Source organism: Blennius ocellaris (genome assembly GCF_963422515.1).
Source record: "Blennius ocellaris genome assembly, chromosome: 14".
NCBI classification, from domain to species: Eukaryota; Metazoa; Chordata; class Actinopteri; order Blenniiformes; family Blenniidae; genus Blennius; species Blennius ocellaris.
This window is the reverse complement of record NC_137663.1, coordinates 3,562,705-3,576,093: the sequence shown is the minus strand read 5'-3', so window position 1 is coordinate 3,576,093 and position 13,389 is coordinate 3,562,705. Positions and strand designations below refer to the sequence as shown.

The window sequence follows — 13,389 nt, the reverse complement described above, 5'->3', positions numbered from 1 at the left end:
ACGAGGAATCCCAGCCACGAACCTTACTGAGAAGCCTCCGAAGATTGAGGGACCACACCCAGTGGATGAGGAGTAGCAACATCCACATTGTAGAACCTGGCAAATGTGCAGGGCATCATCCATGAGGCAGCAGCACATGTTTGCCCCATGGGCATTCCCTTAAAGGCAGCCCAAGACGTGGAGACACTCCGGGTAGAATGACAATGCACATCCGATGGTATAGGGCAGCCTGACACCTGAATGGTGAATAGTATCTATAATCCAGTTAGATAAGTGCTGCTTGGACAGAGCAGAGCCTTTGTTGGGACACCCATAACTCACAAAAAGCTGTGCAGATGTGCGTGTGGCTGCAGTGCTGTCTACATAAAATTTCAGGGCCCTGACCGGGCACAAGGGTTTCGATCTGGTCCCATCTTCTCCTGATGGGGGATCACACTGTGCAAGCCGTATAGGCTGATTGCAATTTGAACCGGACAGCACCTTAGGGATACCAGCAGCGTTCGGCCACAATGTGACACCCGTACCACCGGGGTGCCACTTCAGATACAACGGGCTGACCGACAATGCATGCAACTCGCCGACATGTTTTGCCAAGACGATGGCGAGTAAAAACACAGTCTTCGTGCCCCCCAGTGTGGCTCCGCCCTGGTCAGAGGCACAAAGGGAGGCTGGCATAAGCTATTCAGCACCAAGTGTAGGTCCCATGAAGGGGCTTGTGGCGCCCTTGGGAGGTGAAGTCTCAGAGCCCCCTTGAGAAACAAAGCCACAAGGCTGTGGCCCCCCACTGTGTCATTGTCGACCTTAGCATGTCGGTCCGATATTGCAGCCACATAGACTTTCAAGGTGGACGGAGTCCGACCCTTATCGAGGAGAGACAGCAGGAGAAACTCCAGAACCTTTGGTACAGAGCAAATCACCGGGTCCTCCCCATGGCCTTCGCACCATTCCACAAGCAACTTCCACCTGTTGGCATACTGGAGCCGAGTGCACTGCGCTCTGGCATTCAGGATGGTATGCCTGACAGGTTCCACACATTTGCTCAGTAGGGAGTCGCGCCTTTCAGTGGCTAAACACATAAGCGAAGGCGTGGGGATTGGGATGCCAAACCTGACCCCCCTGCTGGGACAACAGATCCTTCCTGTTGGGGAGACAGCATGGATCGGTGAAATAGAGTCTCCGCAGCAAGGGGAACCATGTCCGAGCTGGCCAGAAGGGGGCTACCAGCAACAACATGTGGCCCTCCTGGAGAACTCTCTGAAATGTCTGTCGAATCAGAGGTAGCAGTGGAAAGGCGTAAAGCAGGCCCTCTGGTGCGCCAGCGCATCTTGGCCCAGAGGACTGGTGGTTTTTCTCAGGGAAAACCAAAGGGGGCAGTGGGTTGATTCCCTCGAGGCAAACAGATTGACCCCTGCTCTGTTGAAAAGACTCCAAATCATGCGCACCACCTCTGGTGGAGGCTGTCGACTGGAGAGGGAATTGGCAAGCTGGTTCAGATCCCCCGGTAGATACATTGCCCATAGACTGACCAGACAGGGGGCGGCCCACCTGAGAAGGCAATGGGAGACTTGCAAGTCGGGCAGACTTGATCCTGCCTTGGTGGTTTATGTGGGAGACTGGTGAGGTGTTGTCTGACAGCAAAAGTATGTGTTTTCCCCTCAGGAATGGCAGAAATGCTGGCCCTCTAGCCCCTTGGGGCCCTAGAGGGATGGTGGAGGGGACCCTCAGCTTGGGTTTGCCTGGATGGCCGAGCTGGAGTGCGAAAGTCCCCGGTCGGACTCCGTGAAAGTCGCTGGGGACCATAACCCCTACTGGAGTGAACGTGTTGTGGAGGGCAGACATGAGGGACAGTGGAAGGGTCCCGAGGTCTAACTGAAGGAGGCACAATCCTATTCGGCTAGATAGCTGCTGTCTCGTTCCAAGCGCTTTAATGGTCCTATCCAACGCATCAACCACGGCAGAGCCAAAGAGCTCCCCTGGTTCCACCTTGATGCTTCTGTCAAGGGGGACTGTGTGAACCAGGAAAGACATCACCCGTCCAAGTTCCCGAGACATGAGCGCAAAAGATTGTAACGCTGCGTCACAGAAGCTCATGGCAGAAGTGCCGACACAGCCCTCCTACAAGGAAGCCGAGAGGGTGAACATAAGGTGAGCCAAAGAGTTGCCAATACATCTAGCCCCTGCACCAGCATTATAGGACCTCACAAGGAGGTTGTTAGTTACTCGACATTGAGGTCGAGGGCACCTCATAGATGGTCGAAGAGTTTCCTCCGGCGACACAATGAGGGACGCCATGGCTGGCTCAACATTGGGCATCTGTTCCAAGCCGGCTTCCACAGCATTGTGCATGGCTATCCAACAAAAGCCAGGAGAGAGCAATCGTGTTCCTCCAGCAAGCATGCAGCTCCCTCAGGTAGTCCACTGATGTGGGGACCGAAAAGGCGGTTGAGAGGCGACCACGCCAGAAGAAGACAGTCTTGGAAGCTGACTGAGCTTGCAGGGGAATTTCCAACTGCAGGCGCTCCAAGGCCATACACAGAAAATCCTGCATCAAGCTATCCACCATCTCACTGAACAAGGCCAAGAGCCGAGGATGGGTATCCCGGCTCCGGAACTGTGGAGGACCGATCACCATCATCCTCCTGGAAGTGAGAGGTTGAAGCTGCCAGAGGGAGAGCATCATCCTCCCTGCTAAGCACCGGCAAAGGTGGGGTCGGTGGCCCCGTCACGGCTGTGGCCATGGCGGGGTGCCGCTCTTGCAGGAGGGACCTCATCCCCTCCAGTTCTGCATGCAAGCAGTCCACTTCCGAGGCAAGCTGCCGCTCAGCTTTTGCCTTCTTCCTGGGGAGGTCAGTCACAGTGCCAGACATGCAACGGCGTCTCGAGCGCCTAGGTTAGAAAGACGGCAGCTGTCCGGGGGGGAGGGAGGGGACATGCTCTACAACAGGAGCCACCTGCTCCAATCCAGGCACCCTCAGTGCTCGAGGCATGTAGCTGCAATTCATACACGGATCGTCAGATAAGCCGTCTCTAAGGTGGTCTGGACCGAGGCACCCTGGACAGAGGCCATGGCCATCACCGGCCTCAAGGAGGGCACCACAGGTAGCACAACAGTGTGAGCCCTCCATGATGAAAAGGCTAATTAGCTCACGTGTACACCACAGGCTACAGGTAGGAAGCGCATCCACCCCCCCCCCCCCCCCCGCACAGCAGACGCCCGTCGCACAGCACCAGCGGCTTGTGCTTCACACGAGGCTATTTAGCTTCCCTGATTAATATTCAAACCGTGCAAACTGAGGGAAGAGGAAACACACCTCTAACACAGCAAAACAGTCAGGTGAGAGCTTTATATATATGGCTCTGTGAAAGCCGCAACGCCGTAAGCTGGGGGAGGGGCCGCAAACGCTACCTTCACCAGCAAAGTCTGCAGTAAACATCCTGTTAACCAGAAAATATATAAACAGAAGCACAAATAAGCAGGGGGAAGGGGGCGCGCACGCTGCTTGACCAAGGAGGTGTATTAATAATACAAGTGATCGCGTGAATAAGTAAACAACAAACACGCGTGTTAGTGTCGAGCAGCGTGGCACTAACACCAGGCTAAACGGGCCCTCACTCCACAGCGGGTTAACGGGTCACTACGGTGCCATAAACAAACAGAAAAAGGGTTGCGGGAAGCACACTGCCGTCACAGTCTTACGAGTCAAACTGAGGTAAAGTGACCCACGGGAGAAGAGAGCGCATGATGAGGGTGAGATGTTCTCCTTAACATTCTCCAGGTGAGTCATGAGGGTGAGATGTTCTACTTTCCATCCTCCAGGTGAATAATGATGAGGGTGAAATGATCTCCGTGACAGGTGAGTCATGACGAGGGTGAGATGTTCTCCTTTACGTCCTCCAGGTGAGTCATGAGGGTAAGTTGATCTCCGTTACGTCCTCCAGGTGAGTCATGAGGGTGAGATGTTCTCCTTTACGTCCTCCAGGTGAGTCATGAGGGTGAGATGTTCTCCTTTACATCCTCCAGGTGAGTCATGAGGGTGAGATGTTCTCCTTTACATTCTCCAGGTGAGTCATGAGGGGGGGTTTTGTTCTCCTTTACATCCTCCAGGTGAGTGTGAGATGTTCTCCATTATGTCGTCCAGGTGAGTCATGAGGGTGAGATGATCTCCTTTACGTCCTCAAGGGGAGTCATGATGATGGTGAGAAGTTCTCCTTTACAAGTGAGTCATAATGAGGGTGAGATGTTCTCCTTTACGTCCTCCAGGTGAATAATGATGAGGGTGAGATGATCTCCATTACAGGTGAGTCATTATGATGGTGAGATGTTCTACTTTACATCCTCCAGGTGAATAATGATGAGGCTAAGATGTTCTCCGTTACAGGTGAGTCACTAGGATGGCGAGATGATCTCCTTTACGTTCTCCAGATGAGTCATGAGGGTGACATGTTCTCTGTTACGTTCTCTAGGTGACTCATGAGGGGGAGATGTTCTCCCTTACATCCTCCAGGTGAGCCATGATGGTGAGATTATCTCCTTTACATCCTCCAGGTGAGGCATGAGGGTGAGATGTTCTCCTTTATGTCCTCCTGGTGAGTGTGGGGGTGAGATGATCTCCGTTACGTCCTCAAGGTGAGTCATGATGATGGTGAGATGTTCTCCTTTACATGTGAGTCATGATGTGAGATGTTCTCCTTTACAGGTGAGTCATGATGATGGTGACATGATCTCCTTTACGTCCTCCAGGTGAGTCATAGTGAGGGTGAGATGTTCTACTTTACATCCTCCAGGTGAATAATGATGAATGTGAAATGATCTCCATTACAGGTGAGTCATGACGAGGGTGAGATGATCACCTTTACGTCCTCCAGGTGAGTCATGAGGGTGACATATTCTCCGTTACGTTCTCCAGGTGAGTCATGAGGGGGAGATGTTCTCCCTTACATCCTCCAGGTGAGTCATGATGGTAAGATTATCTCCTTTATATCCTCCAGGTGAGGCATGAGGGTGAAATGTTCTCCTTTATGTCCTCCAGGTGAGTGTGGGGGTGAGATGTTCACCGTTACGTCCTCCAGGTGAGTCATGATGAGGGTGACATGATCTCCTTTACATTTTCCAGGTGAGTGTGGGGGTGAGATGTTCTCCGTTACGTCCCCCATGTGTGTCACGAGGGTGAGATGTTCTCCGTTATGTCCTCCAGGTGAGTCATGAGGGTAAGGTGATCTCCTTTTCAGGTGAGTCATGATGAAGGTGAGATGATCTCCTTTACGTCTTCCAGGGGAGTCATGAGGGTGTTGGGATCTCACAACACCACAGAAAGTTTGTTCATTTCTAAGGAAAGACAATTTTCATTTCTCATGTTACACAGTCATAACATATGAATTTGGACCCAGGAATGTGATTGACCATCACACCCAGTTGGGGGGACCTTTTGCCACAGCAGACCCATGCAAATCCTACCCCGCTTTCTGCTCAAAAGACACTTCCCCCATGCACTCAGCCAGTCACTGATTGTTTGAAGCTCTCAGGATTTGACACCTTCAAATCCACAAACTTTCAACAAAAAGCCTACAAAAGCAGTCTTGCAGAGTCTCTTGCCCCGAGTCTTCTCACTGTGAACACCCGGGAGGAGCTGCATTCCAGCAGCTCAGCTCACCCAGCATTAGCATACAGCTAACACCAGAGGCCTGCAACCAGGGGTCTTCACTCCTCAACTCCTTTGCTGACCCCACCACGAGGGTCAGACCTTCTTCTGACCCAGAGACCAGCGCCCAGAGTCTGATCTCCCATCAACCAAGGAAAACAAACCAGTTTCTCCAGGACCTCCAGAACTTCTTTGTGTTTTCCTCAACCAGCAGGATAACCATCACAGACCAGAGAGACCAGCTCCTCAGTCTGGACAAAAGGAACAACCAGGAGCTGCAAAGAAGGACTCCTGAAACATCAACTTCATCTTCTTCTCCTCAGCCTGCAGAACCAGCAACCACAGTTAGCAGGAGGTGCTAACTACAGGAGAAGACACCAGCTTCCCTCCAGCAGGACAACAACTGAACTCCTTCAAGGAAGTGCTAACAACAACTGGGCTTTACCTGAGATTAGTTAAACCTGATGCTATGATAGAACTGTTTAACTTTATGAAGATGTGTTGATTCTGTTACAGTGATTGAGTTCTATAGATAATGATATTAGGAGCAGCTATCAACTTGTAAACCAACGTTAGCTCTGCCACAGACACAGGGTCTGCATGCTAATCTTTGCTTTACTAACTAGTTAACTCACAATCCTACACATATCACATCAAAGACAACATCACACAGTAACTGAACACCATCTGACGACTCCTGACGTTTTACAAAACAAGTCTCATTCACATCAAGTCATTCTAGAAATGGTCCTTTAGCAGAGACAAACAGGAAGCAGATGCTAAAGACTAGCTTCGGTATGACGTAGCCAATCCAAACAACACACACACACACACACACACACACACACACACACACACACACACACACACACACACACACACACATACACAGAAGTCCAAAATACTTAAAACTTTATTGTTCATGATTGTTAATGATTGTCTGGTAATTGTAATTAATTGAACTAATAATTAAAATCCCTGATTAACTGTTTAGTATATCTTATGAGACTGATAGAACTGAATTGGCTATCATGTCTTGTTAAGACAGGTGGAGCTCCGAGGTATCTGTTATAGATCAGAATAAGTTACAATAACATAATTAATAACTATCTTTGATGATTATTAATCATTATCGACAGCCAAACAACAAAACTGGTTCCTTATGAGGTAAGAAATCCCTACAAGGGTGACATTGTCTCCTTTACATCTTCCAGGTGAGCCATGAAAGTGAAATGATCTCCTTCACGTCCTCCAAGTGAGTGTGGGGGTGTGATGTTCACCGTTATGCACTCCAGGTGAGTCATGAATGTAAGATGATCTCTGTTACGTCCTCCAGGTGAGTCACGAGGGTGAGATGTTCTCCTTTACGTCCTCCAGGTGAGTCATGAGGGGGAGATGATCTCCTTTATGTTCTCCAGGTGAGTCATGAGGGTGAGGCAATCTCCTTTACATTTTCCAGGTGAGTGTGGGGGTGAGATGTTCTCCATTACATCCCCCATGTGTGTCATGAGGGTGAGATGTTCTCCGTTATGTCCTCCAGGTGTGTCATGAGGGTGAGATGTTCTCCGTTATGTCCTCCAGGTGTGTCATGAGGGTGAGATGTTCTCCTTTACATCCTCCAGGTGAGTCATGAGGGTGAGATGTTCTCCTTTACGTTCTCCAGGTGAGTCATGAGGGGGGGTTTTGTTCTCCTTTACATCCTCCAGGTGAGTGTGAGATGTTCTCCATTATGTCGTCCAGGTGAGTCATGAGGGTGAGATGATCTCCTTTACGTCCTCAAGGGGAGTCATGATGATGGTGAGAAGTTCTCCTTTACAAGTGAGTCATAATGAGGGTGAGATGTTCTCCTTTACGTCCTCCAGGTGAATAATGATGAGGGTGAGATGATCTCCATTACAGGTGAGTCATTATGATGGTGAGATGTTCTACTTTACATCCTCCAGGTGAATAATGATGAGGCTAAGATGTTCTCCGTTACAGGTGAGTCACTAGGATGGCGAGATGATCTCCTTTACGTTCTCCAGATGAGTCATGAGGGTGACATGTTCTCTGTTACGTTCTCTAGGTGAGTCATGAGGGGGAGATGTTCTCCCTTTCATCCTCCAGGTGAGCCATGATGGTGAGATTATCTCCTTTACATCCTCCAGGTGAGGCATGAGGGTGAGATGTTCTCCTTTATGTCCTCCTGGTGAGTGTGGGGGTGAGATGATCTCCGTTACGTCCTCAAGGTGAGTCATGATGATGGTGAGATGTTCTCCTTTACATGTGAGTCATGATGTGAGATGTTCTCCTTTACAGGTGAGTCATGATGATGGTGACATGATCTCCTTTACGTCCTCCAGGTGAGTCATAGTGAGGGTGAGATGTTCTACTTTACATCCTCCAGGTGAATAATGATGAATGTGAAATGATCTCCATTACAGGTGAGTCATGACGAGGGTGAGATGATCACCTTTACGTCCTCCAGGTGAGTCATGAGGGTGACATATTCTCCGTTACGTTCTCCAGGTGAGTCATGAGGGGGAGATGTTCTCCCTTACATCCTCCAGGTGAGTCATGATGGTAAGATTATCTCCTTTACATCCTCCAGGTGAGGCATGAGGGTGAAATGTTCTCCTTTATGTCCTCCAGGTGAGTGTGGGGGTGAGATGTTCACCGTTACGTCCTCCAGGTGAGTCATGATGAGGGTGACATGATCTCCTTTACATTTTCCAGGTGAGTGTGGGGGTGAGATGTTCTCCGTTACGTCCCCCATGTGTGTCACGAGGGTGAGATGTTCTCCGTTATGTCCTCCAGGTGAGTCATGAGGGTAAGGTGATCTCCTTTTCAGGTGAGTCATGATGAAGGTGAGATGATCTCCTTTACGTCTTCCAGGGGAGTCATGAGGGTGTTGGGATCTCACAAGACCACAGAAAGTTTGTTCATTTCTAAGGAAAGACAATTTTCATTTCTCATGTTACACAGTCATAACATATGAATTTGGACCCAGGAATGTGATTGACCATCACACCCAGTTGGGGGGACCTTTTGCCACAGCAGACCCATGCAAATCCTACCCCGCTTTCTGCTCAAAAGACACTTCCCCCATGCACTCAGCCAGTCACTGATTGTTTGAAGCTCTCAGGATTTGACACCTTCAAATCCACAAACTTTCAACAAAAAGCCTACAAAAGCAGTCTTGCAGAGTCTCTTGCCCCGAGTCTTCTCACTGTGAACACCCGGGAGGAGCTGCATTCCAGCAGCTCAGCTCACCCAGCATTAGCATACAGCTAACACCAGAGGCCTGCAACCAGGGGTCTTCACTCCTCAACTCCTTTGCTGACCCCACCACGAGGGTCAGACCTTCTTCTGACCCAGAGACCAGCGCCCAGAGTCTGATCTCCCATCAACCAAGGAAAACAAACCAGTTTCTCCAGGACCTCCAGAACTTCTTTGTGTTTTCCTCAACCAGCAGGATAACCATCACAGACCAGAGAGACCAGCTCCTCAGTCTGGACAAAAGGAACAACCAGGAGCTGCAAAGAAGGACTCCTGAAACATCAACTTCATCTTCTTCTCCTCAGCCTGCAGAACCAGCAACCACAGTTAGCAGGAGGTGCTAACTACAGGAGAAGACACCAGCTTCCCTCCAGCAGGACAACAACTGAACTCCTTCAAGGAAGTGCTAACAACAACTGGGCTTTACCTGAGATTAGTTAAACCTGATGCTATGATAGAACTGTTTAACTTTATGAAGATATGTTGATTCTATTACAGTGATTGAGTTCTATAGATAATGATATTAGGAGCAGCTATCAACTTGTAAACCAACATTAGCTCTGCCACAGACACAGGGTCTGCATGCTAATCTTTGCTTTACTAACTAGTTAACTCACAATCCTACACATATCACATCAAAGACAACATCACACAGTAACTGAACACCATCTGACGACTCCTGACGTTTTACAAAACAAGTCTCATTCACATCAAGTCATTCTAGAAATGGTCCTTTAGCAGAGACAAACAGGAAGCAGATGCTAAAGACTAGCTTCGGTATGACGTAGCCAATCCAAACAAACACACACACACACACACACACACACACACACACACACACACACACACACACACACACACACACACACACACACACACACACACACACACACACACACACACACACACACACATACACAGAAGTCCAAAATACTTAAAACTTTATTGTTCATGATTGTTAATGATTGTCTGGTAATTGTAATTAATTGAACTAATAATTAAAATCCCTGATTAACTGTTTAGTATATCTTATGAGACTGATAGAACTGAATTGGCTATCATGTCTTGTTAAGACAGGTGGAGCTCCGAGGTATCTGATATAGATCAGAATAAGTTACAATAACATAATTAATAACTATCTTTGATGATTATTAATCATTATCGACAGCCAAACAACAAAACTGGTTCCTTATGAGGTAAGAAATCCCTACAAGGGTGACATTGTCTCCTTTACATCTTCCAGGTGAGCCATGAAAGTGAAATGATCTCCTTCACGTCCTCCAAGTGAGTGTGGGGGTGTGATGTTCACCGTTATGCACTCCAGGTGAGTCATGAATGTAAGATGATCTCTGTTACGTCCTCCAGGTGAGTCACGAGGGTGAGATGTTCTCCTTTACGTCCTCCAGGTGAGTCATGAGGGGGAGATGATCTCCTTTATGTTCTCCAGGTGAGTCATGAGGGTGAGGCAATCTCCTTTACATTTTCCAGGTGAGTGTGGGGGTGAGATGTTCTCCATTACATCCCCCATGTGTGTCATGAGGGTGAGATGTTCTCCGTTATGTCCTCCAGGTGTGTCATGAGGGTGAGATGTTCTCCGTTATGTCCTCCAGGTGTGTCATGAGGGTGAGATGTTCTCCGTTACGTCCTCCAGGTGAGTCATGGGGGTGATTTGTTCTCTGGTACGTCCTCCTGGAGAGTTATGAGGGTGAGATGATCTACTTTAAGTCCTCCAGGTGAGTGTGGGGTTGAAACATTGTGAGTCAGTGACAAAGACCTGAGGAGACGACCTACACACCTTGTACTTGCCACTGCTGACCACCAGGCCGCCCTCTCGCAGCCAGCTCACAGAGGGTTTGGGGTGTCCGAAGGCCGTGCAGGTTAACGTCAGGCTCCCCCCCTCCTTGGCCTCCACGTACTGCGGTGGGGTGTCTGAGAATGTGGGGGGGGCTGGTGTGGAGACAAAAATTAAACTTGGTTTAAAATAACCGTCAGAAGAATTTACAGATCAGGGAAATACAAGTCTTTGTATCAGTTCAACGCTAAACATGTAGCCACCAGCCAATACTACACGTAGAATAGAATATAATTTTATTTAAATAGCACCTCTCACAGACGTGAATCACAAGGTTCTGCTTCACAGCACTACAAACAGGAAAAGATAAAACAAAGATAAGATCATTAAATATATAGAAGTAAGAAAAACAAACATAGGAAAAGTAAAATTGAGCAGCAACAGGTCATAGGCCTGTCTGCATCACCTGTAGCCGCGTGCTATTGCTAAACATGTAGCTACTTTCTAATACTAAACATGTAGCCACGTGCTAATGCTAAACATGTAGCTACTGCTGATACGAAACATGTAGCCACCTGCTAATACTAAACATGTAGCCACCAGCTAATGCTAAATCTGTAGCTACCTACTAATGCCAAGACTATTGCTTCTGTTAGATTGAACCCACACACACAACTGTCTACAGTAAAAAATCAATAAGTAAACCCGATTTTGTAGTGAACATAAATGAAAGTTTCCACCAAGGCATTTGTCTACCAGAACCAACGAAAAAGCAGTCAATGAGGAATGTTTTTCTACTTTGACTGGCTGTAACCTTAGGCCTGCAAAATCTACCCAAAGTCATCATGGTACCCCAGTAATTCTTATCTTCATGCATTTATGCTCTGGATGTCAACATATTGGACCAAGTACAGCAAAACAGCTATTATTTTCACTTTCCATCAAAGAAAAGTTTTATGGACACATTAAGGCTGCGTCCCAATTCCACCCCTTAGCCCTTCATCTAACCCCTACCCCTTTGAAATGCGCATTCATGAGAGTCTAAGGGGTGTCCCATTTCACTATGGCGGAGGGGTGAGGGGAAGGGCTATTCAGCCCTCGAAACGAAGCGTTTACAGATGCACACTTTAAACAGAGGGGTAGGAGGAGTTTCAAACTCCCACGCAACTCACCAACATGGCGCTGAAGGACTTACATAAATGTAAGCCTGTTTTTCACATATATACGCTTCTAATTAGTTATATAAACCTGTTGTGTTTTATACTAGTAAGAACGGCAGTAGCGCTGCCGTCTGCCGTATGTAGCTTCCGTGTGTATTTGTTTCGTAGAGACCGTGTTTATAACTTTTATTATTACACTGTATTCTTCCAATATGGGTGTTTTGAAAACAGGGACCCCCGACCAAACAAGGAAGCTCATCCGCTTTCGAATGGTGAAAGAGGACATATTTCTAAAGACCAAATACAGCACAAAAACTCAATGGGAGTAAGTAGTTTTGTATGTTACACCTTATATAAATATATGTATGGTTATTAATCACTTGTATAATTTGTCTAGGAAGTTTCTGTTGGAGAATGGACTGACAGGAAAAGTGACTGCACAGCAGGCATCCAAAAAGTGGGAGAACTTTAAAAAAAATACAAGGTAAGCTGTACGGGTATACATAATTTATATACTGTATATATTATATTATATATATTTCTAATTCATTTTAATATATATATAACAATCATGGAAAGCGTCACTGGTTCCATTGGCTCCTCCACCATGTTTTTCAGGGGAGACGGAGATGCTACGGCAGTTTGTTTCCAGTGTGAACTGCATTTCGAGCTCCGGTCAGCTGCCTTCCCGACAGAATGAGCCAAGGTGGCCTTCATCATCTCCCACCCGGGTGGACAAGCAGCGAAGTGGGTGGCGGCCGAGTGGACTAACTGGGCAGCTACATGCACCACCACAGCCGCCTTCCTCAAGGCACTCCCGGATCTGTTTCAGCGATCGCTCACAGGATCATGACTATGCAACAGGGATCCTCGTCAGTGGCTGATTACGCCATCTCCTTCCGCACCGTTGCTGCTGACAGCAGCTGGAACCCTGAGGCGTTGTATGATGCCTTTCTGTTTGGACTGTCTCCTAGTTTGAAGACTCTTTTGCTCTCCCGTGAGCTACCCGACAGTCTGGATGAGCTGGTGGCAATGGTGATTCGAACGGAGCGGCGTTCAGCTGACTGGGGGTGTGCGACTCAGGACTCAAGGAGAAAAGATCTGCAAGCTCCGGCGTCAGTTCACAGACACAACTGTCCGATACAAGGCAAGTCTTCAAATGCAGTGCCTAGGTCACTGTACTCAATCTCAGATCTTACAGACTCCCAGCGCCCTGTGTTCTCTGTTACTCTCTCGACTCTTGGTGTCTCCCTACAGGTGGAAGTACTGGTGGACTCCGGGGCTGACGCAAACCTCATGCACTCGCAGCTGGCTGAGAGACTCCAATTGAAGACATTCCCCCTCGACTCGCCCATTGAGGCTCACGCCCTGGATGGACGCCTCTTGTCCCGGATTACTCGGACCTCTCAGCCAGTACAGGTTAGCTTTCCCGATGATCATTCAGAGTCCACCAGCTTCCACCTATTTAAGTCCCCCCAATTCCCTGTGGTCCTGGGCCTCCCCTGGCTTCAACAGCACAATCCCAGTATTGATTGGGTAA

General features: G+C 48.3%; 1 protein-coding gene across 1 annotated transcript in view; it reads right to left on the bottom strand.

The window, feature by feature from the left end:
- The window catches only part of LOC308139131 (protein turtle homolog B-like), a gene marked incomplete at both ends in the record, with an annotated part of 219,201 nt that overhangs the window by 107,428 nt on the left and 98,384 nt on the right, over positions 1-13,389 (bottom strand). The window contains one exon of the mRNA XM_080508476.1: positions 10,693-10,844. Within this exon, the coding sequence (XP_080364602.1) occupies positions 10,693-10,844 (152 nt within the window). The remainder of the gene's footprint in view (positions 1-10,692; positions 10,845-13,389) is intronic.